This window comes from Ailuropoda melanoleuca, chromosome 1 (genome assembly GCF_002007445.2).
Source record: "Ailuropoda melanoleuca isolate Jingjing chromosome 1, ASM200744v2, whole genome shotgun sequence".
Lineage (NCBI taxonomy): Eukaryota > Metazoa > Chordata > Mammalia > Carnivora > Ursidae > Ailuropoda > Ailuropoda melanoleuca.
In genome coordinates, this window is record NC_048218.1 from 138684302 (window position 1) to 138711133 (window position 26832).

Genomic DNA, 26832 nt, shown 5'->3' on the forward strand with positions numbered 1-26832 from the left:
GAGTTTTGTGTGAACTGGTGTGTGACTTAGCAACTAATAAATGTATCAATTGTAATATATTTTCAGATCTTAAAATATAATTGGAATTACTGTACTGTAACATTTTTTACATTAAGTGGTAAAAAATAAGGCAGAATATTAATATGTGGTACATTTAATTTACCATTATGAGCTTTTAGAATCATTTTATCCCTTCTCCATTTTAGCTTTTTATCTATTTGTATAGGAAACTTCATTATTGGCTTTCTAGTTGAAGAGTCTGATTCTGTGTGCTGACATTTGAACAATCCATTGCAGTTATGACATTAGGAAGATAAAATTCCAGCATTCCAGTGTTGTGAAGGACAGAAAATCTCCCAGTAGTTAAACCTTTTCAGTAGTGGCCTATGAAAATAGGAATCAGAGGGTTTGCTCTGAACCCACTTTTCAGATATTTGAAAAAGATCTTAGGCATTCATATAATATTTATGTCATGTGTTCTCAACGTCTCAGGACTCTGTCTCCTGCCAAGTCTCCCTCTTCATCAACTGGGTCTATTGCCTCCAGCAGAAAATACCCATACCCAATGCCTCCACTTCCTGATGAAGAGAAGAAAGTGAACCGACAAAGTGCCAGGGTACGTGGAAACTGGTATATGCTAACAGCCTCTGTCATTAATCGTTTATTTATGAGTTCATAGTTTAAAAGAGAGATCCATTTTTTCCCTTTTTTGTTAATAAAACAATGAAAAAAATGGAAGATTTTTGAGATTCCATTGAAAAATGGAAGATATAGGGAGCTCAGATTTATATTTGCAAATGAGCTAAATTATCGCATTGATAAATGCTAGAGGTATTTGGTATGTTTTAATCATTCATTGCTATATATTTATATCTTTTATTATACATTGTAGCTAATATATTATAGCCTGAAATAAATAAAGCAGAGAATATATTTTGCTTTATCAGTTTTTTCATATACCCAGAAATGCCAGAGATTAAATAAACTAGCCTGATTTCCATGTCTGATTTGCTTACTCAGGCCTCTTACTAGCTAATAACACCTGATAGGACTTTAGAAATCAGAACCTGTGACAGAAAGTTAGACCAGCGTCTTGGAGACAGGGATAGAATTTGGATGCAAGGATGGAATTTGGATCCAATGAATTTGGATACATATGAAAATCTATAATATTATATGGCAAAGGGTATGGTAAAATTTAGCAATCTTTTACATTTTAAAAATCCAGATTTAAAAACATGTAAGAGTTGATTATTTATATAAAAATATGGTTCACCAGAAATTTTATTTACTTCCTTTTTTTAGTTTGTCATTGGGTCTTCACATAGAAGAACCAATTCGTTTTTATTTTATTATTGAGATACTATATTAGGTTAATATAGTAACATAATTTACCATATATTATATACAATGTTATATTAGTTTCAGGTGTGCCAGAAGTTTCTTTGAATATTGAGTCCTCTTTTATACTTTAATTTTGACTCTACTCAGCCTCACAGTGTTCCCGGAACACATCCATTATGTGAAATTTGAGATATAGTCGAGTTTAGGGAGGCAGACCAGCCCTTAGAGGCTTAAGTGAAAGATATAACTAAAGAATAATTACTTTTATCGATATCCAAACCCTGTTGTGGTCAGTTACAGTGTAATGTTGTTCTTCTAGGAAATAATTTTGCAATAAAACAGAACTTTTAAAGCCTGGACAGATGTATCTGATACAGTTCTTTCAGAGACTCTTTGATCCTGAACTTAAATAATGGTGATCAAGGTAAACCTAGATCATTGAGATTTTACTTCAATCAACTCATAGTAAGAAAACACAACTTGTTAAAAGCAGATTAGATTACTGTAATCAAAAAGACTTTAAAACCAATCAGTGGTGTTTTGTTAATTACATGAAAAATTACCTTCCCATGTTAATATGGGTAATGGTATAAGGTGGAAAGGAAGAAGAAAATTCAGATTCCCAGCACTCACCTTTCTGGTCTTAAAAAACAGAATTGTTAAGAGGCGTCCAGTTGTTCATGATGTGAGTATGTCGTCATGAAATCCAGGGCTGATGGCATTCCTCAGGGAATTGTCAAAGTATAGCACCCTGCTTTTTACCTCTGATAAATTGTCTACATTGCTGTTTTGTTCTGTCTAGTTGGGGATAGTCTCTCAGCAGAGGTCATGCCAGGCTGTGGGTTATTAATGTTCCCATGTGAAAGCCCATGAAAATGTCACCTCGCCAGAAGAAGTGGCTGGCCCATGGCCTCTTCCCTGGGACAGTGGTGTGAAAGGTCAGATGGTTCCATCCACTGTGGAGTATCCACAGGGCATGTAGCAGAATCCTGCAGAATAGGCAGCCCCTGTCTCCGTGCTGTCTTTGTGGGCTGTGGAGAATCAAACACGCAGATCTTTTTATGAGCAATACCTCCCATTACAGCCATCTGGAAACAGCCAATCATGTCTGTTCCTAAAAGTGATGGCTTGGCAGTTCTTTGCTCCTTTTTCCTCACTGGGGTAATGGTGATTTTCTGGTTCCCCCAGTGCTATGCCTTTGTTCCCCTTTCTGCAAGCTGTCACTTACTAATTTTTATAACCATTTTTGAGGACATTGGGCTCACTGAAACTGAAGTCTGAATCCTTAACTACCCCATACCATCATCTGTGCATCAATCCAGATCTTCTTTCCCTCAGACACCCTGCAGACGCCCCATTTAACCACTCGTTTTCACTAGTCTCCACCAGCAGGGGTAATTCACACACATACATCCTTACAGTTGAGAGATTTGGTCTCCAAAGGGTGAGAACACAGGTGGCTTTACTACAGTCCTTGTGGCGTAGCCAGCTGGGTATTCAGAGCAAGATTTCCATGAAGATTCAAGAGAACCTATTAAGGGAACCTATACAGAAACATCCACATTGTCACTTAGCTGTTTCTGCTTTTTCTTTCCCAGAAACTCAGATATACAATGACATGCCCCAAATTTTCAGTAAAAATGGAATTTGGGTGTAATTTATTTATTATTTTTTTTAAAGATTTTATTTATTTATTCGATAGAGATAGAGACAGCCAGCGAGAGAGGGAACACAAGCAGGGGGAGTGGGAGAGGAAGAAGCAGGCTCATAGCGGAGGAGCCTGATGTGGGGCTCGATCCCAGAACACTGGGATCATGCCCTGAGCCGAAGGCAGACGCTTAACCGCTGTGCCACCCAGGCGCCCCTGGGTGCAATTTAAGTCACACTCATCTTAGACTTTCTTTGTTCATGTTTATAAAGGTGTACCCAAGTCGTATTGCCTGGAAACAAAATTTTATTAGCTTGATCTTTTCCCTTTTTATTTTTAAATTGGCTTGTCCTCTGATGGAGTTGTATTTATATTTGATCATGTCAGGGTTGTTTACCGTGCATTAAAATGATTACTGAACATTGTAAAAATTAGATATGAACAGGACCAGTTTACAGACCTGGTGGCAGAGGCAAAGAGAGGGAAGAGGTGAGCGAATTAAAGAATAGACATCCTGCCTTGGATACATCATTCTACTCTGAGGGGTCTCCTGAGAGAGGACAGTCTTCTAGGAGGTAGTGGTGGATTTGGAGAGTAGATGGCCTAGTCATAGGCACAGAGCAGAGATTTCTAAGTGGGTGAGAATTGATGGAATCACACTCCCCCAAGGTCAGTACTTCTCAGTGTTGGCTGCACATGGGTATTGTTTGAAGGGCTTTTAAACTATGCTGATGCCAGAGTCCCACCCAGAGAGAATTTGATTTAGTTGGTCTGGTGTGTTTGTCTGGGTGTTAGGATTTTTAAAACCTCCCCAGATCATTGAAATGTGCAGTTGGGTTGAGAACCACTGCCCTAGCGGGTTGTGTCAGAATCCTGGGGGAGAGAAGTGCATGCGTGGTTTAAAAAATTAATATTTTAAATTATTTCGTTGGTGATGTAATATTTAATTTATTCACAATTTTGAGTAACATTAAATGAAGATGTGCCAGGTTTTATATTAAAAGGTGTCAGTTGCTTAAAAGGTTGAGACATGGGTTTAGAGGAAAGAGAAAGCTAAAACTTAGGGTGTTTATTATATCCATTTATTCGACTTGACAAGAGTGTGCTTCTGCAATCATGTATGGATGGAATCACCAGCTCTTTTTCATCTTCATAACTCAGAATATGCCTGTTTCCTGCTTTCACGGTGTGCAATTTTACTTTTCTCTGTTGTGCAGCTATGGGAGACCTCCATTTAAGATCCACTGTTTACATGTGATACATCAAAACTGTTTACTTCAACTTTTATAGAAACCCAGCCTCACGGAATCACTGCAAATCTATCTGCTCTTCAGACAATATAAGGACCCTCTGAGATGCCCCAGAGGAGAGGAAGCCGAGTCTCACATCTGGATGCCATTTTCTTTTTGTCATTGGCTTAGGATCTAACTGAACCATGAAAAGAACTACTGAAATGTTACACTATAACATGGGAACAGTAAAGGTACTGGTATGCTCATGGATAATCCGCATGACAGATATATGTAGAAATATCACTAAAATTAACTCACATGACCCAAATGTAGCAAGTTTCCTAAGGGACAATAGTGGATTCAGAACTGACATTCTGAAGCACATCCTCATTATAGACAGTAATGCTATGTGCATGAAGCTTCTGTTTATTGCAATTTCCACATTTAAGGAAACAACATCCCATAATAGAAACTAGCATGCAGGGCTAAGGCATCTAGGATTTGTCTGCAGGACTTTAAAGCTTTGAGAGGCCAATATCCCATATGCTGACTCTAAACCTGTATCTTTATTTTTTGTTTTGTTTTTTACTTTTCATATTTATATCAGCATACAAGGACAATTGTACATATGTAAACATTTTTAAAATAAAAAAAAAAGCAGCTGTTACACACAAGTGTATTTTGCCAAATGCCTAAAAATAGTCACAGTCCCATCATCATCATCCATGAGATGGTCTCTAAAGATGATAAGCAGATGATGTTGTAAATATAGTGGTCAGTGCTGTAAATGTGTCTCTCCATCTTTGGTATTCATCCGAACCACAGGATATCCCTTTAAACTGTGCACAGTCTGGAGGCAGTTTTAGTGAGTAATTAATTGAACCAGAGAACAAAATGCCCAGCAAAACTTGGGGCCTCCACAGCTGGCTGGGGCAGGAGTTGAGGAGTGCAGCTGCTCTCTGGCCTGCCTCCAGGCCCTCCGATGCTGCTGGCCGCTCCCTGGGACTCCTCCAGCCTGCCCGTTCTCCTGGGGGCTACAGTGCCTGCCTCGGCAGCTGTTAGCTTTCAGTAGCAGTGCGAGCCCCTCAGCAGCACATCGTGCTGAGATGAAGCCAGTGCACCAAAGACACATGAGACCATGGGCCGCTGATTCACTGGTAGCTTCCAGCTTGCCAATACTCCAACCCTTTGTGGCCTAAATTTTTGTTCTTGGACAAAACCTTGTAGCCACCCTTGCCTGTTAAATGAATGACTTGTTTTAGTACAACCAACTTTTACACTGTTTATTAGGGAGATTTATCATCAGGATGTGAGTCCAACAGGTGCTTCCACCCTGACGTGGAAGCAGAATGGTGGAGGACTCTCCCGGCGGGGCTGGGAAGCCTCACCGGGCCACACAGGGTTCAAAGCGACCTAAAGCCACAAGTGTGTGGCAGCTGTGAAGGTACCCAAACAGCTGGCAGGGAAAAGAATCTGAGGTTGTGAACTCTTATTTTTTTAATCCATAGAAAAGTGAGAAATCTACGTTCAAGTCCCTTCTTTAAAACCGAAGTTCGATAAACTGTTAAAATGCGGCTCTGTCATTCTAAAAGAAAACTTCCCTGGGGAGGCTACTGTAGTGAACTCAGAAATTGATGGGACCAGTCAGATGCTTTGATGTGAAGAGTACTTCTGAATTTCCTCACTTTCTCTCCTTTTTCTTGAGAGGAATGGAATCTGTAGACAAGGTTTCAGAAATGCCCTCTAAATTTGATCTCTCCCAGTCATGTCCATGGTCAAAATCCATATCGTCTCCACATGTAGTCATCTTAGATGCCCAAACTGAAGGGCCATGGTAGAGGCAGTGTTTTATATTCTGTGTATTTATGTCTTCTGTAATGGACCTCTCTTCTGAAAGTCTTTAAAAATGTTTGACAAGCAATTTAATCATTCAAAACTATAAGGTGTAAACAGCATTTTTCATGACAGGAAGGGATGTGATCGTTGATTCATCATAATATGATCCATCAGATTAAGATTTGGGTGAGTGTTGGGTGACCATGTCACATAGCTCAAGTGAAGGACAGGAGGGCAGACAGATTTGAATATGTAGCAAATAAAGTGGCTTTTGACAAAGATCACTTTAATGTGCACTGAATGTTTTCTGGTATTGAGTGTATAAAATGCTAATGTTATAAGGTTTATTTTGACTATAAAAGAGTTTATAGATTTGAATGTAAGGTACCTTGTGTAAATATGCTTCTTAGTTATGGTTAAACAAACCCTCATTTGAAAGAATTCACAAATGGTAAGCTACTTGTCCACAGATCCCCTCCCCCCCTTTCCTTGCTTTCTCAATTACTTTTACATGAAAATTATTATTCTAAGTGAAAACCATTGTTACATGCCTTTTGGGAGACATGGATGTTTACAGTCATCCTACTTGATCATAACCTTCATATGGAACTGAATGAAAAGCATTTGTTTTATTTGCAGAGAGATTATGATTTTACAGTAGCTTTAATGTTCTGGGTATCTAAGAATGTTTGAACATTCTTACAGCCATTTGCAGAATTCTTTGACAAGTTCGTAATCTCAATGGGTAGTTTTGAGAAGTACTTCCATGTGTAGTCACGGTTGGTATTTAGATGTATTAAATCTAAATATTTGTGACTTTTCATCCCCTGAGGCAGGGAAAATGGACCTATGGCACTCAACAGAAGCACAGCATTGTTATTTTTTTAATAACTATTTTGGAGAGGAACTTTGAGGTCACCATAGCAGTTTGTATCATGCAACTAATATTTATAGCCCCCAGACAACTATAGGACCATTCTACTAAGCAGAGGAGAGCGGTTATTTGGCCTTTCTGTTCCATTGTATGCCTTTTACTTCTCTTTCTAAAGTGTGCGTAGATAAAACTTCACATTGACAACCCGCTGCCTGAGATGTTCCGTTTGTCCATAGACATTGCTGTAGAGCAAACTCTGATTTAAAGAAACACTGAAAGTTCTTTATTAAGAATGCCAACAAGGGGCTGGGGGAGGGGGAGCAGAGGGAGCCCCTCAAGGAACAGACGGGTCAGACTGACTGGTCTGTGACCAGCCGACTCTTTCTGAAGTCAGGAAGTGGGAGACTCCAGAGGAAGGTGGAAGGTTGATCCCCGGGTCACCCACAAATCTGTGGAAAGGAATAAACTCAAACAGTGTGGCACAGCGAGAGTTTTCAATGTAGTGTCGTTGCTCTATATTTTAAAGAAACCCAGTGCTGTTCCTTAAAAAAAATAAAAATAAAGTAAATGTAGGGTTAAAATGCCAAACATACTTTTTAGTTTGAGACGGCGCTTTATGAAGTGATCCCGCAGTTTCTCTCGTTTTCCCCTTGCTTTAAAAAGGCTTTTAAAATTGTCTTTATATGTAAGGTCAGTCTGGTGTAGATTTCTGAACATAAGATTGATAGGGTTTCTAAAAGAAGTTGCTGATAAAATTAGAACTTTTGTCCACTTCCAGAAGAGGACTATTTATATTTGAGTTTCATAACAGCCTTACATTTCTTTTTTTGTTTTTCTTCTGTTGATTCCCTTGCAGATTTGCATAATTTAATCCTGTCCAGTGTCCAAGATCTCTTGTGGCTACTTGACCTTTTGCTTTTTTAGATTTTGTTCTTTAATTTTTGTAATTACCTGAGGGCCAGAGGAAACACGGTATTTTTACTCACTTTATTTGTTTCATCCATTCTTCATTTCCTGTTGTCATGTAGTTCTATTTTAACTTATATAGTTAGCATTTTAAATATTTCCTTGTGTTATTCAACATGATAATAAATCCTTACTTAAAGAGAAGACAATTTTACTTTATTCTACTTAAACGTAAAGGGAGGGTAGTTCATTGGAAGGATGCTGAGTGGCTGGCAGAGTATGTGGGAAGGGGGAACAGAGGTGTCATCGCATGAAGGGAGTGAAGGAATGACGGGTGGCCAGCGGGTTGCGGCCACAGCCTGGCGAGGCCACCACTGCCAGCTGCTGCCAAGGGCGCCCGCACGGGCAGCATATTATAAATGCCACCCTACAGTGGGTAAGTTCCCATCAGTTTTCCAAGAAATGCTCTGACTTCCGTTGGTGGCGTAACGTCTACGTTTCAGGGTCCTAATGCTCTTTTTCCTTTCACTGCCTTGGTTTTCCTCTAAAACTGTCACCCATGTTTTTGTTGTTGTTCAACGGAGTCAAGGTGAATTTCTCATTCTAGTAGCTTAAATCTATATAGGAAGCAAACATCTCTATGGAATAGGCCTTAAGTTGAGGCTCAGTTTTTTTTCCTTTTTCCTTCAGTTATTTTCTGAATGGAAAACTCTACTCTGATTTTGGATGCAGTAACTTTCCTCCTGATATGGGAGCGCTAAGAACTTTCATAAACAGCTTCCCCTGTGTATTTGGCTTGTGAGGAGCCCAGACCACTCTTGTGAATCAGCTAAGAGACAGCAGCCCATCATCTGGGGGTGTGCGTGCACACGCAGCCACACCTGCTGGAACCGTGCACGCTCATAGTGTATGCTGTGCGGGCAGGTGCTTTTAATTCTGAGAGGAGCTTTCCCACCACACCTGCAGATGTGACGCAAAATGCATTCGGACTTTAGAAATCAGGGCATAATATTTCTGTTCACATTTTATTCATGGCTTTGTCAGAGCCCCCAGAATGGAGCACCATCTGGTTCAGCTTATAAGTAGAAAAACAAAACATTCAGAAACAAAAACCTACCTAGTAGTTTTGTCCTTTATATCCAGGGCCTGACGAGGAGTAAGCATTCTCTCTATGGAATTTGAGAGATGCTTCCAGACCCTTCCTACTTCCCAAGTTGCTCCCTTCCAATAGCTTGTCAGCCCTTTTCGCCTGACTAGGAACTGTCACTGTCATGGAGGTAAGTCCTTTTTTTCTTTTTTTGGCTAAATTGGCACTGGGGAGAACCACAGGGGTGCAGAATAGAGGGGAGAGAGGCACCTTTCGTCTCCTCCCTTTGGCAGCTGGGCATGGATTATGCAACTTCAGAAGTCACTGAGGGATTGGTCCTCAGGTGTGTTTCAGGATGGCATGGGGATAGAAAGCAAGCCTTGGGAGGTCATGGGGCATTTAGTCCTGGCGTAGGAGCAGAGTGGAGATGCACATGAACTCAGAAGCCAGGTGTGCAGAAGGTGGTCACGGGGTGTGGTGGAGACAGAGGGGCTACTTGAGTGCCTACAATAGACCCGTAAGCTTGGCAGTTTTACTGAGTGGTTGGCCCTATAAATACTAAATGGGCCAGTCCAGGGTGGGCCAGTCATTCCTTTCTGGTGTGTTCCTGCTGCATTTTTCATAAAACCTGTATTGTACTGAGAGGTGCTTCCAGGCTGGCAGAGTTTTGCTCCAGGGCATCATTATTTCATGTTTTTAGGTATCTTTGAAATCAAAACCAGGGAAAATATAGGGTATTTTTGTTTTTTTACAAAAAGGCATACAATGAGACAAGTGATCTTAAGATAACGCACTTAGAAAATCATCAATAAAGTTTTCAAAGAGTTTTATGAAAAAAAGGACATTTTCCCCTCAAGTTTCAGAGGTGGATTTTTGTGCTTTAATGTTCAAGTTCTAAAATAATGCGAATAGCCCCCAGATCTTTAAACACAGCGGTGCTAAGTTATACCAGATAACACATTACGGAAAGTGCTGATATGAATTAATAATTTATTCAGTAATAATTCAAGAGTTCTTGGTAAATTATACATGTATATCACTGCCTGATTAGAAACCCCACTTTTCTTTTCTAATCTAGCACAATATCTGTGATTCTACAGCCGGTCTTTTTAATGGGCAAAAACGACCCAAAACCTTTGTTTTGTATGAAAAACTTTTTTTTTTTAAACGCTAACTTCAAAAGTGCTTAACAAAAGGTTTATTCAGGATAACTAAGCATGTATGTCCTTTTGTGACCTGCTGGAAGAGATGTGCCCCTCCAATCTAGCATCTGCAAAAGACAACTTCTTTTAGAAACTGGGCATTGCACCTAAACATAGCAGTTTATAGGTTAGCGAAGGTAGGTCTGTGCTAGTGTTTCCCACAACCATCATCTCTAAGGGGTGATGTCCATCTACATACTGTGGAAGCCACTTTGTGGGGAAGTGTTAATAGCAGCATGATTTCACTTTTGGTAACCAGGTGATCCTGTGTATATACTTAAGATTGGCTTCATTTTAATATATTTTCTCTGCTCCTCTGCACTTCAGGTTCTTAAGCTATTTTAAAAGTAACTGGGTTTTGGCAATCACCAACTGAAATGTATATGGCGACTGCTTTCCTGAGCAAGCGTGACGTGTTTTATGGCTGTTCAAGTTATCAAGTTGTTCTTATGTTGTAGGTAAACAAAATCTTACTGTTTTTAAAGGTCACTGTAACTTGTTCAAATTTCTGGCACAATTTTATTAGTAATTCACTTCTGAAGCTAAAAAGATACCACAGTTTTCTATGTTACTGTCATTGTAACATCAATAAAGTGACTTTCAATAAGAGATCTGATGTTATTTTGATGCCTGACTCCCTTTAATCCTATTGTTCTCCCCGTCACTGTTTCTCTTTCGAAAGCCACAGCCGTACTGTTAGGGAGTGGTTTTTTCATTTTCTCTTCCACGCTACCCTGGAAGGGCCCATCAGCATGATGAGAAACACAGAGATCCTTTAGTAAAGGCTAGCCGCTCACTTTGTTGGACAATTTCCTCAGCGGGGTGGCAGGTGGAGTCTCCCATTATCCACCTACCTTGCTGCATAGACCCTTCCTCCCCGGCCCAGACGGATTCAATTCCTGCATCCTGACTGAGAGCCCCGGTGGTGTTGCTTAACATAATCCGCTCACCCTGTGTTAGACTGAAGCATCGGGCTTTGGATGGGCCCCCCTAGCTTCATGAGTCCACTGCCTAAAACTAATCTACCTCGCTGGCTGCCTCTCAGCCGTTCATCCTCTGGTCTTTACTTTGGCACTTAGTTTCCTTGTCTTCAGCTCAGTCTGCTGAGGAAAAACGTAGTTATAGGTAGTCAAAGTACGGTTTTAACGTGAGAAAAACAGAAGTCAATGACTAGGGTTTTGTAGGTTTATTATGAGATTAAAAAAACTTATGGTGATTACATACAGCTGCATTTCTTATAAGATTTTAGGCATAGAATAATTCAGATGAACACTGAAACAGTAACACACTCAGCTAAGAAAAGCAAAGTCTAGTTGGGATAGCAGAAGTTTTAGCTCATGTTGCCTCTCGGGGACTGTACCACCTGGAGCATACACTGAAATGGGAGTCAGCCCTCCACTTTGGCTCAGCAGGAGTGCAAGCTGTGATGAATTCTATTTGACTGCTGTGGTGCAAATCTATGCCAGTTGTCCTCAAGGAAGCACCGGGCTTCCTGTAGCCACATCCCTGAGGAATGCTTGAGAAGGGTTACATAGAGGTACTTTACCTCTTGCAACATGGTACTAAAAGCACATATCTCCAAAATTAAAATTAAAGCTTAAGTTGGCATTTTCTGAAGAACTTAATTTCCAAATAACTGAAGCAATCCAGCTTGGGCTCACAGCCTGACCACGCTCCAGCTAGATGCTTTCAGAAGAATAGACCAAGAAACAGTTTCAAGAATTGGGTGAGGCTGCGCTGAAAGTATATAATGAATGAAACACAGAACCCAACATAAAATAGAAATAAGGCTACCCGAGATTCACTTGTAATGAAGACTTTGGCTGTAATTAAAGAAGGGATGGATACATCAAATTTGTCAAGGGGAAGGAAACTCTCTAAGTGCAGGGACATAGTGAAGACTTAGGCTCCATGCTTTCAGAAAGACAACGTGAAAGCAGAAGTGGAGGAGGTAAGGAGACTTGCTACGAGGTATCAGTAATTAAAATGGAATTAATTGGGGCGCCTGGGTGGCACAGCGGTTGGGCGTCTGCCTTCGGCTCAGGGCGTGATCCCGGCATTCTGGGATCGAGCCCCACATCAGGCTCCTCTGCTATGAGCCTGCTTCTTCCTCTCCCACTCCCCCTGCTTGTGTTCCCTCTCTCGCTGGCTGTCTCTATCTCTGTCAAATAAATAAATAAAATCTTTAAAAAAAAAATGGAATTAATTGAATATTTCCACGGACACAGTTTTGTTGATGCTTCAGCATTTATCAAAAAAGCACATTCAGAACAAAGCCTGATGCAGCAGTATACCTTGGGACTTAACATGGTAGGATAGTTCAAATATGGTCCATAACCTTGGGCTAGCAAGGGCCTTCTTCCTTATCACGTTAGAGTTACCCAGGAGATTACCATTTCCTTCAACTGTCACTTCCTCATGGGATGCTGGTGAGTCTGAAGTCAACAGCAGGCCCTGGGACTCTGAGGGGAGTTCTCTCCCTCCTGGTCCTCTGAGCTCTCTCTGGCCCGTTGCTGGATGGCTCAGGCTCAAGCCAAGTTTGGTGCCTCACAAACAGTGTATCTGGAATGAAACCTAGCGTCACCACTAATAGAAAGCAGGCTGCCTCAGGGTCTGACAATACAGCCCAGGTGTGAATTCCTGACATAGAGACATAAGCTAAGGTTGAATACATATCTATAAACTATTTTAGCAATAGTTGAAAAAAAAAAAAACAAGTGAATGAGGATGAAGATGTTTAGAAATGTTTTATTTTTTCACTGGTTGACAACTAATTGATCATCTGAATGGTAACGCTCACACTGTGCCCGGAATGAAGTAAAACATACTCTGCGGGCAAAAGAAGAGGCGAATTTCGTTGTTTCGTCTGTTACGCTCTAGCAGAAAAGAGCAAACTAGGCCAGTTTTAAACTTAACAAACAGAAACATTGGTGCTTATTATACTAACACATTTTTTCATATTGAGAACTACCCCATGGAGGGAGCATTAATCGCCTTCTCAAAGACAGGGAAGCTAACGCTCTGAGATCATTAAGTCACATATTCAGGAAGAGGCGCAGCCAGGACGGGAATCCAGATCTTACTTAAAAGCACATGCTTAAAAATTGAAAGAAAAAAAATCTTCCATTACAAGTGTAATACTTGTTTATCAGAGAGTGCTTGGAAGAGTAGTAGGAAGGAAGACAATTCCTGACCCTGACTCGCAGTGGCAGCAGCACCAACTTCACGGTCCTCTTGCTGTGTGTATTTTTTAATGTGAGTGTGAACACATGGCAAATCAACATGGACAGGGCACTATTTTAAACGTGATCATCTTCTGATTTTAAAAGGAAAGCGCACACAGTATAGAAAACTTGGAAAGTACTGAAATCCATAAAGGAAATTACAGTACCTGGAATCTCTTAAGCCAAAAATGACCATAGTTAATATTTTCCTATATTCCCTTAAGGTATTTTTTTAATCAGTTTTCTTTTTTACATAAATTCATAATTTAAGATTTTTAAGTAGAGCTAACAAAGGTCTAGATGGATGATGACGTAGACAGATCGTATTTCAACTGATTCACTTCGTATTCAGAAGAAAATAATCACTTAGGCTCCCTTTCTAATCACGTGGCCATCAAAAATGTGTAAGCCTGAAAAAGCCGGTGCTAAGTTTCCGCTAAAGCAAACCCTGACCTGGATCACCATGGGCTTTTGTTTCTGTGTGCATCCAAGTGAGTATAAATCATTTACATGATAAGAGCACTCCATACATAAAGCTTTTAATACCACGTAAAAGCCCCTCAGGAAAAGAGCTGGAGTCTGATGAAAAGGTTTTTAAGAATCTTATAGTGAAAAATATACCATGTGACTTAAACATTTTGCACACTGAAATTTACCTAAAAGAGGCTCAACCAGAAGATAAGGCATCTCTGACAATGGCTCAAGAAAATTCCAGATGGTGTAAGAGACCTGATCTTCATAAAATTCCAAAGAATTATCAATACTAAAAACTTCTATCGTACGTCAAGTAATAAACCTTTAAGACAGCTATTCAGGAAAAGCAGCGCTGCAAGTGTGCACAGGTTACTGAAGGCAGAGAGTAAGAGGAAAAGAGAACTTCAGGCGGAATGTTGGGTATGTTCATACGGCTTCTTCCTCTTGATTTAAACACTCATGACACACTGAATGAACTGAAAGAGAGAAAGGTCCACGTTATCCTGCAAACATCTCAACAGACTGTAGCTTCCTTTTAGGCTGTTTACGTTTTGTTTCTCTAATTTGAATTATGGATTGATAAAGATCCCTTTCTAAAATTCAAGAGTATGTGATGGGTGGAAAGGTTCATTTTGTAGGGGAAACGGTCTAATATAAAACCCAGTGGATTCCTCCTCTTACAGAAAGCAGATCTTACTTCAATGGATAAAGAATTATTTATATTCCAAATATCTCAGACTCTAGAAATGGCCATGGTGAAAGGTACCTACTCAAAACTAACAGTTCAATGACACGGGGGCCTCCAAAAGACACAGTATTATCCCACCACTCATGGAGCACCTTCAACACTTTATTCCCTTAAAATGTGCTTTATTAAAACAAATCCTAGCATGCAACTCTATGTATGCACAGAAACGGAATACATGACCTTTCCTCAGCAATTCAGAAACCCAGGTTTAGAAGCATCAGTATTTTGCTGTGAAATGTTTGCTTCACTCTAAGCCCCAGTAGGCTCCGCTTTTCTATCAATTTTCTTTGTCATTCTTCTAACACCAGGGAGGCACTGTGTGCTGCTAATGCCCGCAGCACTCCTACAAAGCCAACCTGATTATCCCTTTCAGGTAAGGGGAACTAAGGATCAAGACATTTAAAATCTCTTCTGGGGCCCCATGGGAGGCCAAAGCAGACCAAAGCCCATGCACTTTCCACTCCACAGGCTGCCTCTCCATCTTTGGAAACAGTGATGGGACTGTCACCAGATACACTAAAATGCTAAGGCACACTACCAAAAACACACCTTTAAGCAGAAGAAATAAACGTATTTACACACAAGACTTTTTAAGCTATCAGGAACTGTGGCAGCTGCCAAACTGAAAATATGTTCATCTTTGCAGTTTATAACGGAGAAACCTTTTAAAGCATTCAGTTATCACTGATTTCTATTCTCAAAGTGTTTTTTTTTTTTTTAAATCCATGGCTGAGCAAAACAGAAAAACAACATCTCCCTAGCTTTATTACAGCTATCCAACTAATGCCATCCAAGATGGCACCTGGCTACATTCCCATTGGTTATATGGCCTTGTCCAATCTCATTTAGTGTGGCTGTTTAGTAAATACATTGTTTTAAACTGACTGAAGTCTATGCCTTATTTCCTCAACAAAGAACATGGGTGTGTCAAGTACAGCTTTGAGGTGTTCAAACTGACTTCTCAGTGACAGAGATACTTGTTCAATGAAGGCAAAAACAGAAGCAACATCTGCATGGTGCTTTCCAAGAACATTTCTGACTGACATCTCCCAATAGCCCGGGGAAGAAGGCATCACTACTTCCCCTCCTCAAATAGTCTTGGAGCAATGAAGAAACCTGCCTCCCTGACCCAGCCAGTAAGTGGGACCAGCTGGCCTTTGAGCCACATCTTTCAATGCAAGTCAAACAGTGGTCTATGAGTAAGATGAACAATAAATGAAATTAATAAATTTTGAATGGCAATTCCTGATCACTGAATACTTCATTACGGCATCCTTAGGCGTACATCTGACTCATCTATGCAGTTCTGAACTTACTGAGACTTACATCATCATATGGGAAATTCACAACACCTTGCTGAGCAGTATCCCGTCTTCGAAAGCTGTCTGTAAAACACCACAGTAAAACTGGTTATTTTTTAACATCTGAAATCACAACAGGTAATTATTTTGGCACTGGATTCAAACTGCAGTAACATTTGACTTATAAAACCAGCCAAAATAAACAAAAGCCCACAGCAAATAAGCCAACTATATGAATGATCTATTAAAACATATCTAATGTACAACAAAGTAACACAACAACGCAGAAGTTAGCCAACTGTTTTTCTCAATGTGGAGATGGGAGAGAGCACCTTATCCCAAAGTCAGTAAAAGCCATGTGACCTCCGAGGCCATTACTTAGTTGTAATGAAGACACAGAATTTCAAACTTCTTAATAACACAGATAGTGTTTAATTAGGAAATGGATGGATGGAGTCCCTAATACGGCAAATAGGCTGTAATCAAATATTCCACCTGTCTGAGCTCTGTGCTATTGGTAAAGGATTTACTTTAATAATAATTTAAAAAAATCTGCCCTCATGTTTTTATTAGGATGCAAAAAAAAATTACAAACCCAGGTATTAAAAAGAGTATAAGATTGGGGTGCTCAGTCGGTTAACTGTCTGACTCTTGATCTCAGCTCAGATCTTGTCTTAGGGTCATGAGTTCAAGCCTCACATTAAAGAGAAAAAGACTAAAGAGAGGAATGGAACAAGAAAAACATACAAAAGAAAAAAAAAGAGGGAACAGAAAAGTAGAGATTACTGACATAACCTCATCTAAGAAGTCTGTACATCTGAAAGAGATGACCATTTTAAATTACTTTCCAACAGGAGGAATTAGGAGACAGCTACAAATAAGTACTTTCGTTCTCTTCAAATACTTATATTTTAGGAAGCAATCACAGAATACTGCTCATACTTTGACCAAAAGTGCACAAATTAGCTGGTCAGGTTTTGGAACATTTTTGAGAAATTTAGTTAAGATTCTTTTAAAAGCAGCTTACCACTAACCTGAAAGGATTTCTGAAAAAACAAAATTATTTTGCTAGATATGTTTATTTTTTTATTTTTTTAAGAGATTTTATTTTATTTATTTATTTGGGAGACAGAGAGACAGGAAACACGAGTGGGGGTGAGGAGCAGAGGGAGAAGCAGGCTTCCCCCACTGAGCAGGGAGCTCAATGTGGGACTTGATCCCAGGACTCCAGGATCATGACCTGAGCCAAAGGTAGATGCTTAACCGACTGAGCCTCCCAGGAGCCCCTGCTAGATATGTTTAACAGCAATGGTTGGAAAGCCCCTGAAGTTAGGGGGGAAAAAAGAGAGACTGCGGACAGTGGAAGTTCAGAAACACTGAAAATGAAACACACAAACTGTGTCTTCTTGGCCCTTGGTGACGACACCACCTCAAAGAACATACCTGTCAGGGCTCGCAGTTTGACACAGCAGGCGATGTAATCATCGAAGGTGATCTTGCCATTGGTGCTGTAGCGTTTTGCAATTGAATTCACAGCCTGGGGACTCAACCGAAAGCCTGAGGAAGGAGACAGTTAAAAGATAACAAAAAGATCATTAAAATAATTGCATTTTTTTCAACCTGGGTGTACTCACTTTAATTGTGAATATGCACTAGGAATTATGTATGTATTATGTGTTTAGTTAATGAATAGACACTGCTTCTAGAAAACAGAAACTGCCTTCATGTAACAGTTTCAAGAATGAGAAAAGAATGACGCTGGCCAGGTGGCTGGAGCCGTACCCACCCATTGTGGTGAGGGCCTTCTGCAGCTCCTGGGGGTCCACCGTGCCGCTCCTGTCGCTGTCGAAACTGATGAAGTGTTGTCTCCAGCCATTCAGCACAGCCCAGAGTTCTTTAAACTCATTGAAACCCATTGTGCCTGACATATCTCTCTGAACTGTCATCAAGGATTAGAGCATCTTTATTTCGCAACATTTTCTAACAAATAAATCAAAGATCAAGGATAAGGCAATTTAATGTTTTTTTGGCTAAAAAGGTTAAAAATGGATGTTCTTCTCACTGTGATATAACGAAAAGGGCCCATGGAGAAAAAGCGCTGAGGACGTATTTTCGCTGTGGGAAGAGAATCTATGTGACGTGATTACGAGGAAGGAAGGTAGCCACTGTGAGCCATGCATGAAAAGGAGTTTTGCTTCTGGAACTCGGCTGCACTTTCTGGGGGCCCCCAGCTATGCTGCTGGGGGCTGGGGAGGTCTTGGCCCTAACATTCCCTTTTGGTAAGCCCTTCCAGATCCAGGGTTTTCACTTTTGGAAAAGGAGATGGGATGGAAGGCAGTGCAGGGTCACCACTAGCTAAACCGAGTCTGGTAACTGTGATGTGAAAAATTCCACTGCTTGAAGGTCAGGTGTAAATCACGCAGAGCAAAGAACGACAAAGCAAAAAAGCTTCCCTGACCACCCTAATTTCTATACTCGCTCTCCTTCGATGCTTCCTTGAACTCTTGAATAACCAACATTGTATTTACTGAGCTCCCTTCCTTTTTCATACCAAATTACATCTTAAAAGCTAATGATTTCAGAAAACTTTTTTGTGGTCATTTGTCACTTTGCGTTTACTGGGATTAATTCTTAGATAAATTCTTTTAGGAAGAAATTCTTTTTGGGGAGGAGGGGTCAGGAAAAAACCCTCCAGACAGCAATCAAGGTAAAAGATACATCCAGCATTGAAACCATAAGCCGACAAGTCTCCAGGTTAAAAGCTGTAAATCAAGAAAAGTACATACATATTAATACAGTTTCAAAAATTTACGTTACATTGCATACATTCAAATTAATTAGGAAAGTGACTATTTATACACTCTTACTTTTATATGCTACTCAATTTATGTGGAACTAAATTACATGGAGCTTTGAAGCAGATTTTTTCCAGATAGAGAGGATTCCTTGTAGAATCCAAATTTGATTTTAACAACTTTAATAGAAATCTTTTAAAAAAAAGTATTACACTGTACTGTTAATATTTTTAGGTAGATAATGGTTTAGAAGTTGAGGTAGAGGGTGGAATGTTATCTAGAGTTTGCTCCAAAAGAAAACGGACGGGATTATAGATGAACTAAGAATGGCAACACATTGCTAAGTGTTGAAACTGGGTGACAAGTGCACAGAAGTTCACCGAGTCATTATCTCTGTTCTTGGATATGCATAACATTTTCTATAATATAGTCTTTTAAAGTTTATATTACCTTCTTGCCTTTGAAACTGTAATACAGTGAGTTCAGTTCACCACAGTGAGTGGGAAGATAGGGTACTTCGTTCCTACTCCTAACAGACTATAAATAGCTGGTTTTGTTAGTTCTGTTTCATTAGTTCATTTATCTCTTTCCCCTTTACTGACACACACTGAATGGTAACCTCTGACCTCGAAGAGCCTATGACCTGTTTTCACATACAGTAAGTGTATATATGAAACCAGATAAATACACTTGCCAGAACTGTGTTAAATAAGAGCCCTCAGGAGGAAGATACGATGACCAGTTCAGGGGTGGCCACTGTTCAGAAGCCTTTATGTACAGCTCAAGCATATTCCAAGGGAATTTCTATAGCTCACTTAGAAAACCAAAGTAGAATATACTTTTTGGTTAACAGGCCTACTGATGATCTACCTAAACATTAGCAAATTACAAATAAAGAATCCCTTGCATCTTACATTGTGCTCATGGGAGCCAGTGACTCGGGAGATATACAGGTACAAAGCAGCGGCAAGGCTAGAAGGCAGAAGTGACAAGGGCCACGTGGGCCCAGCTGGCATAAATTCTGCAAGCATGTGAAAAGGCACACAGAACTAACAAATCTATAGCCCTTACTAGTTTCATTTTTATGAAATTCAGTTCCAACCAAACTGAATTTAAAACACATCTGAGCTCTTAGTACTGTAATGTCTCCAAACAGTACAAACTACAGGTTTTCCACTTTTAACAGATTCCTGTGTTTGGCATATCCTGCAAAATGAAATAAAAGGTGGGGAACTATTTCTACTTTGGCCCCTCAGACTCCATCTAATCCACAGATACAGTTCCCTAAAGTGACAGGAGGCAACACTTTTCCACACTTTTGAGAAAGAGTTGGTTGATTCTTCATTCTGACTTTTAAGTTGTGTGGAAGTACGAAGTCTCTTTAATCTAGACCAATGGTTCTCAGCCCTGGGTGCTTATCAGAACCACCCAGAAGCTTTAAAAGATCCTGATACCAGGGCTGCACCTCAGAACAAAATTTTTTCCCCCAGCTTTAAAAGCTGAGATATGATTGACAAATAACATTGTGTAAGTATAAGCCATACAATGTAATGATTTGATATATGTATATACTGCAAAATGATAACCACAATTAGGTTAGTTAACATAGTTAACTTTTTCATGTGTGTGATGAGAGCTTTCAAGGTAGACGCTCTTAGCTGTTTTCAAGTATACAATACAGTACTACATATAGTCATCATCACCACAGAACAATTCAATCAAAATACCTGAGCATGGAACCCAGGCATGACTATTTTTTTTAAAGCTCCTCAATGATTCCAGGGAGCAGCCAAGGATGAGACCACTGTGCTTCTGAGAGTGTGATTCCTGGACGCGCCATGTTAATATCATCTGGGAGCTTTTAGAACTGCATAATCTCAGCTCTTAACCGACACCAACAAAATCAGAATCTGCATTTTAATACGATCCCCAGGTGATTTATATTCACATAAAAAAAGGGGGTCAATCTGGACCACCAACATTTGGAAGCATGTTAGAGATGCAAATTCTCAGGTCTCACCTGACACCTTCTGAATGAAAAATTCTAGGACAGGACTCAGCAATCCAGTGATGCTGACACCACTGAAGTTAAGAACCAGCGCTCTGGAGGGCCTGACAACCACCAGGCAGACCCACCTGTGTCTGACTTTAAATCAAGGATTTTGAGGGGCCATGAAGCAAACACCTTCCCTGTGTCCCAGGGCTATGAATGGTACCACCAGACAGTGGTGTCAGGAAGCCAGGTATCTGGTCATCTTTTGTGAGAAGGATTTAAAAGAGAGGGAATGAGATGCACAGTGAACAAAAGTGAATGAACTATTCCAGACAGTTCTGATGAACTAGAATACTGATGTCTACTAAGTTTGGGTAGGGAAAACTCTTGCTCAATTTTAGTTGAATTTCCCCCCCCCGGAAATAGCCTTTATTAATGCTAATTCTATTTTAAAGAATTTCAAAAGAATCTTTGCTATAATTTTACTTTTACTCTCTCCCTTGTCCTGTTCATTCTACTAGAACGCCTCATACATCTTTTCTTCTAGTAGAAATCCACAATGTAATGGACCCAGCAGGAAAACCCTACCTTTAGTTGTTTCTCTCAACTTTACCACAGAGTAACAGCTACACTCAAGGGGGAAAAAAAAGAAGCTGAATTACTACCTTATAGACAAGAGGAACTTATCTACTCCACCTCTGGGTATGACTGCTTCCTTCTAAACTGGAGAAGCTGCCTGTAGGTACTAGGTGGGAATATCTGTCCACCCCTCACCCCATGTCCATCTGTGCTTTTTGGTTTGGAAGCTGGGTTTTAAAAACACCAGTGGCTGTGTACTTTCTGTATCATAAAACTCACTGTGACACCTCACAAGCAGGATGGTTTTGTGGTTCATTACAGCCTCCACAACCAGATGACGGTAAGCAAAAAAATTCAATCACATGGTTCTGATGACTCTGGAAATGTCTTCCCTAGAACTCAATGATCTAAGACCATCACTAACCATGATTTCCTCAGATGAAATGTTTAAAAGGACTATTCTCCAAGGATATACAACCCATTTGTTAGTCAGATTTTAAAACCTGCCACACCTCTTCTACCAAAGTGCACAGAATAATAGTTTGTGCTGGGACACAGCTCATTTTCATAAACCCTGCTATTAAGCCTTCTTTGTTCACTAGCCCAACTGCTTGAGGTTAACAATGAACAATTTTAATGTATTGCCTTCAACAGGAAAAAAAAAAATCCCCCACTTAGAAAGTGCTGCTTTTTTTTTTTTTTAAAGGATCAGATTAAGTGAGAAACGCTAAGTGTTCCTCTTTCATACTAATTTTTCCAACTAGGTAATATTAATAAGATACTGAAGTCACATAAAAGAAAGGACGATTAAAATAGAAATGCAAATAGTTTAAAAAGAGAGTCATCTAGTAAACATGCCATGTCAAACAGTGTAAAAATGCCCCTGTAAATCTTCAGGTGTGACTTCTGGTTTGAGCATTTTTATCCACAGTTAACCAACAGCTAAGGCTTCGATGTGATGTTCTGTCTCAATTAACCACTGGCAAAGCTGGCAAGTCAAGACACTATTCTCTACCTTGCGTGTTTGTCATGGTCAAGATCTGATTTGAAAAAAAGCATGTGGGAGAGTGTGGGACAATGGGAATCCCCGTCCGGAGGCAGCACCTCTGCAACTCTTGGCAAAGAGCTCTTTCAAAAGGCAGGAAGGTGGTGTAAGCACTGAATTCTAAGGCAGCAGAGCCAGTCTGTGAGGAACTGAGGCGGAAAGGAGAAGGAAGACTAGTGCAAAGAGTTTAGAAATCAGGAAGGGCACTTCCAACTTAGCAGGCACATGTTCTCTGAAGCAGAACGAGAGATGAAGAAAGACCTGGGGGAGTCATGACAAGCATTCACATTGCCAGCAGCATACTCGGAGAGCAGGAGTGCGCAAGTGCAGACCAGCCACTGCAGGCGGAGAAGGGGGACGGGACCAGCCACCCAAAACCCTAAGTGCCATTGGCTCAGGACAGTCAACTTCTGGCAACTAGCCGTCGATGTTAGCTCCTGTCATTGATGACACCCGACCTGCCGGATTTCATTTCAGCACCTTACCCCGTCCTCTGTGAAGGAGCTCACACAGACTGTCTCGCTGCTTCCCAGGGTTCCCACCCCAAGAGACCCATTCAACTGGCAGGCAGGTAGTGTAGAAGGATTTATTAACAACTGTTGTCAAATGAACACTTTGTAATAATAAACAACCGAAATTAGCTTTGCAAATTCTAATTTTTGCTAGATCAGAAAAGCCCAGTGTCCTTGAGGCTATCATCATAAGTAACAGTTAACATATGAAACGCAAGAGTACTTCTAGAGAAACTTTGGGACTGTCAACTCACGTTTGTATCCTCCGGCAATGCCTGACTGGGTCAGGCACCTCTGCAATTCATCAGCATCTATTTGCCCATCCTTTTGGGGAAAAAAATAGGAAGAGGAATCACAGTAGTAATTTGTACCTTCTAATTCTGTGTTTACTTTCAGTATATTATTTCAGCAATAATGACAAAGAAAATGAACATTTTCATGCACAAGACTTTTTTTTTAAAGGAATGCCTTCCAAAAATAGGCATTCTTTTCCCGACTCTACTTTCAAAAATAATTTAATGATGAAAGAAAAACAAATTGTTAAGTCCTCTTCCACAAATGCATAATTAGGGCCATAAACAAAAAGTACATTTCTTGATACCTAAGTAAAGTTAGCATTCCATTTCAGGCTTTATTTTAAATAATTATCACATGAGAATTCACAAAATCCCAAAGCCCACTTATACCTACACTTCAGTATTACCAATATCTTCTCATCATTTCCTCTAAATTCCTTAACTAGATTTGGCATTAAATTTTCAAGTACAAGTTTCCCCTTTTTAATAAAACACTGAGGTGAATTCAGTTTCTTCCACTGATACAAAAAAAAAATTAATGTATGAATAAAACTAGTTTCTGTCTTGACCTACTCTTCTTTTAGTCTGAGTTAGGAAACTGCCTGTTAAGCACTTAAAATTATTTATATAGTTACTTAAAAGTCTTATTCCTGTTTCTAGTTTTTGGTTTGGGGGGTGGGAGGGCATAGCAGGATACACAGCTGATATCTGTAAATAAAACGCTTGGATGAAACAAAGAGAGGCCTTCGTAATCCCCTTGGTTTATGACGTGGTGAATGGGTTTCCAGAACCACCATTATATCATTATATCTGCAAGATACAGGTTCCTAGGGCCTATTCATTGGCTGACCAAGCTCGGAACCAGATAGATGTTATTTTTAGGGATTTAAAAATAAAATACCCAAATCCTCAAGCCCAAGCGTACTGTAAATTCTAAGTGAGGAGCAGGATCAATAATCTGAAAGACAATGGATATGCTGAAGTAGGCCAGGGCGGCTGCAAGCTAAGCAGGTGGGTTCACTTACAGGGCTAGAGGCAAGGCAATCCAAGAACTCAAGTCTTGAGCTTTGCCCTGTCTTATGGTTTCAAAGATACAGATCATTAACAGATGAAGCAGATACTTAAAGGGAATTTAGACTCAATTTTCCACTCAATTTCTTGAACTGTATTTCTTAGAATGCTATTCTGAAAGATGGTCTTGGGTTTTTATCCCATAATATTTGACAGCTTCTTCATATGAAGATTGTGTAATTTCTTGCTTTTAATCAACAGAAAGCGTTAAATGGCATTCATAAGGGCAAACATCGCTTCTGGACAGCTCTGGGTGATACCAGCAGTGGATTTACCATACACCGTGGCCTGGGGAGCTAGCGAAGTGTCCTCCCTCAATGTACACCACCACCTGTCCTATGACTCAAGGTAGAGAACTGAAAGGCCTCCGGGAGCGAACATTCATTCTGTCTCGGTCTAGAGGCCACCACACCTTATAAGGACATGGAAGAGGGGACCTACAACAGCATCGGCATCAAAGAGAAACTGAAGTGTTTACAAGATTAACTTCCTGATACTAAGGAGTAGTAACTTTCCTATTTTGAAGCTGGTAAGTTTTTAACATAACCTATTTCCTAGGTTCCTTTGATTCAGAATCAAATTCAACCCCCAAAAAGTGTCCATTAGAATCTGACTACATTATTACTGCTATATGTCTTTAAGTTGTACGAACAAGGTTTGTGTTCACCAGATCTGGAATTTCTTCTTTCAAACCACCACGGACCCTGATAATTCATAGTTCTAAAAACATCTTTCTACTTTACAAATCTTCACCGTATATTTGCAGCCCCCTAGTCCTATTCAATCTGACCCTAATTCAATCACAAATTTAGTTTTGAAGAGAACTAACATAAATACAGGTAACAGTCCTAATTTGTTCTGAATATTCAGAAATAAGTAACTGACTATACTTTCTTCTCTCGTTTTTCTTTTAAAGAAGCAAAGGGATTATTTTCCAGAGGAAAAGTTCTTTTTTCTATCCCTAACAATGGCTAATACAAACCTAGACTCTGGCAATTCTTTAATATTAAGGGAAAAAGCTAACCTGTCCAGCAACAGCAGCAAAATAACCATAGAGCGGATCCTGAGTCTGTCCGGGAAACGTAGGTCCTCCAGGGGCCCCTCCATACTGTAAAACAACACAAAAGCATCATTCCGCTGAATCCAGTTTTATTCTTTCACCACTGAATGCTTTTGTGCAAAGCCAGGCAACTGCCCGCCCTTCACACGGATGGTTCACCTCTTTAACTGCAATCCTTCCCTTTCTTCCATTCTCACCCCAGCTGAATTTAAAAAAACTGTCAGCTTGGACCAAAATAAGTTGTCCTGAAAGTGACATCTGCGTAAGTGAAGCAACTTTAAAAATCCCTACTAGCCTGCAGGTTACTGATTAAATGCAACCTAGGCAAGCAACTTAAGAGCAGGGCTCGAAATCGTTTTCCTTTCACTTTCATTGCATTTATGGTATTTTTCAAAGCGTTTTGAGACAGGTGTAGCCAAGGCCGGGCTTAGGTGTCTCAGTTGGATTATTTGGCGGCGAGCACCGGGGCGGGGAGGCGCGGCGAAGGAACATTCCGTCTCGGAAACAGTTCCCACGACGACGCGCATCCCGGGCGCCTGGCGAGGTGGCCTTCTTCCCGGAGGGCTTCCCCCCCAACACACACTTTTTTTTTTTTTTCTTTCTCTCACTTGTTTTTAAAGAGGGGAGGTGGATCTCCGGACCATTCGAGATTAAAATGGCTGTTGCTCTCAGGGGAAACCGGGAGGGGGAGAAAGCCAATAACCAATTCGCACAATTTCACGCCACGCATCCCAAGCACAGGGTGGGCTTCTTGGGTCAAAACCCACCCGCGCCTTGGCCCCACGCAGCCACCCGCAGGGCGAAAGGACGGGCAGAAGGAGAAAGCCCGAGGATGAGGCCGAAGGGCAGGGGCCTGGGGCGAGGCAGCAGGGACAGAGAAACCGGGGGCGGGAGGCGCCCGGGGAGTCGTCCCGGCGGAACCGCCCAGTGTGGCCTCTCGGCGTCCACGGTGTCCCACCCACGGTCGCGCCCGGGCCGCGAGCCCGCGCGGGCTGCACTTACCCCTCCTGGGTAGTACCCGCCGCCAGCGCCAGGGTGCCCCGGGTACGACATGGTGCAGACTGCGCCGCCGCCGCCGCCGCCGTCACCGCCCTCCCGCCGGGGCCGCCCCGGAGCGCACCACGAGGGCGGCGGGGGTCGCGCGCCCGAGCCGCCTCCAGCCCGGCGCTGCGCTGGGGCCTTGGCCCCCTGCGTGCGCACAGCGTGCCTCTGCGCTCACGCGGCTCAGATCGTGCGCAAGCCCGGCTCCCGCAAGTGCCTGGGACTTGCGACGCCGCGCTCACCGGTGACCTTCCTCCCCGCGACACGAATGGCACATTCCAACACCAGTACAGTGCCCCGGGGATTTTTTATTTCTTCCTAGTCGGCTCTAGTCTGATACTTTTAAACATTTTAAACAACTTTCTTAGTCAGGGGCGCCTGGCTCTAGGTTGGGTGCGGTTTTGTGAGGAAGGGGCTGAATGCGGTAGGGCAGCTCTTAGATGCCTGTGAGGGAAGGAGACGTTGAAAAATCAAAATATGAAAACGCCCTTGGAAAACAGAAAAAAACTTCAGGAACTGAGTGCGAAAGAGCGTTTGGCTTGCGGTTGCACATTTTACTGAACG

At 41.1% G+C, this 26832-nt stretch overlaps 2 protein-coding genes across 13 annotated transcripts in view; one reads left to right on the forward strand and one right to left on the reverse strand.

The window, feature by feature from the left end:
* The window catches only part of ADAM22 (ADAM metallopeptidase domain 22), a 215519-nt gene extending 204781 nt beyond the window's left edge, over positions 1–10738 (forward strand). For 6 of the 11 annotated variants that reach the window (XM_034667309.1, XM_034667300.1, XM_034667303.1 and 3 more), the window contains 2 exons: positions 493–616; positions 4283–10738. In XM_034667309.1, coding sequence (XP_034523200.1) covers positions 493–616; positions 4283–4420 — 262 coding nt within the window. In that variant the 3' untranslated portion in view covers positions 4421–10738. Of the gene's footprint in view, positions 1–492; positions 617–4209 lie in introns of all 11 variants that reach the window. The other 5 variants (XM_034667328.1, XM_034667337.1, XM_034667353.1 and 2 more) reach the window with 1 other exon arrangement.
* Positions 10739–11302: 564 nt separating this feature from the next.
* Positions 11303–26387, reverse strand: SRI (sorcin). Of its 2 annotated transcripts, none has more exons than XM_034667462.1 (8): positions 26230–26387; positions 25192–25275; positions 23055–23124; positions 18595–18638; positions 17663–17810; positions 17320–17433; positions 15902–15960; positions 11303–14303 (listed from the first exon to the last, which is right to left on the reverse strand). In XM_034667462.1, the coding sequence occupies exons 1-8, from the start codon at positions 26278–26280 to the stop codon at positions 14277–14279; spliced, it is 597 nt and encodes a 198-aa protein (XP_034523353.1). In that variant the 5' UTR covers positions 26281–26387; the 3' UTR covers positions 11303–14276. The 2 variants fall into 2 exon arrangements, with proteins under 2 accessions (XP_034523353.1, XP_011235332.2); XM_011237030.3 differs by lacking the exon at positions 26230–26387 and adding an exon at positions 25387–25500.
* Positions 26388–26832: the final 445 nt, after the last annotated feature.

Coding starts and splice junctions, on each gene's coding strand:
- SRI (XM_011237030.3), bottom strand. CDS start 25,485: ATGTCACTTTCAGGACAACTTATTTTGGTCCAAGCTGACAGTTTTTTT. Junction 17,811..18,594: donor TTATGGTTTCAATGCTGGAT/GTATCTTTTACC, acceptor ATGACAGTTCAG/AGAGATATGTCAGGCACAAT. Junction 15,961..17,319: donor CAAACTGCGAGCCCTGACAG/GTATGTTCTTTG, acceptor GGTGTTTTACAG/ACAGCTTTCGAAGACGGGAT.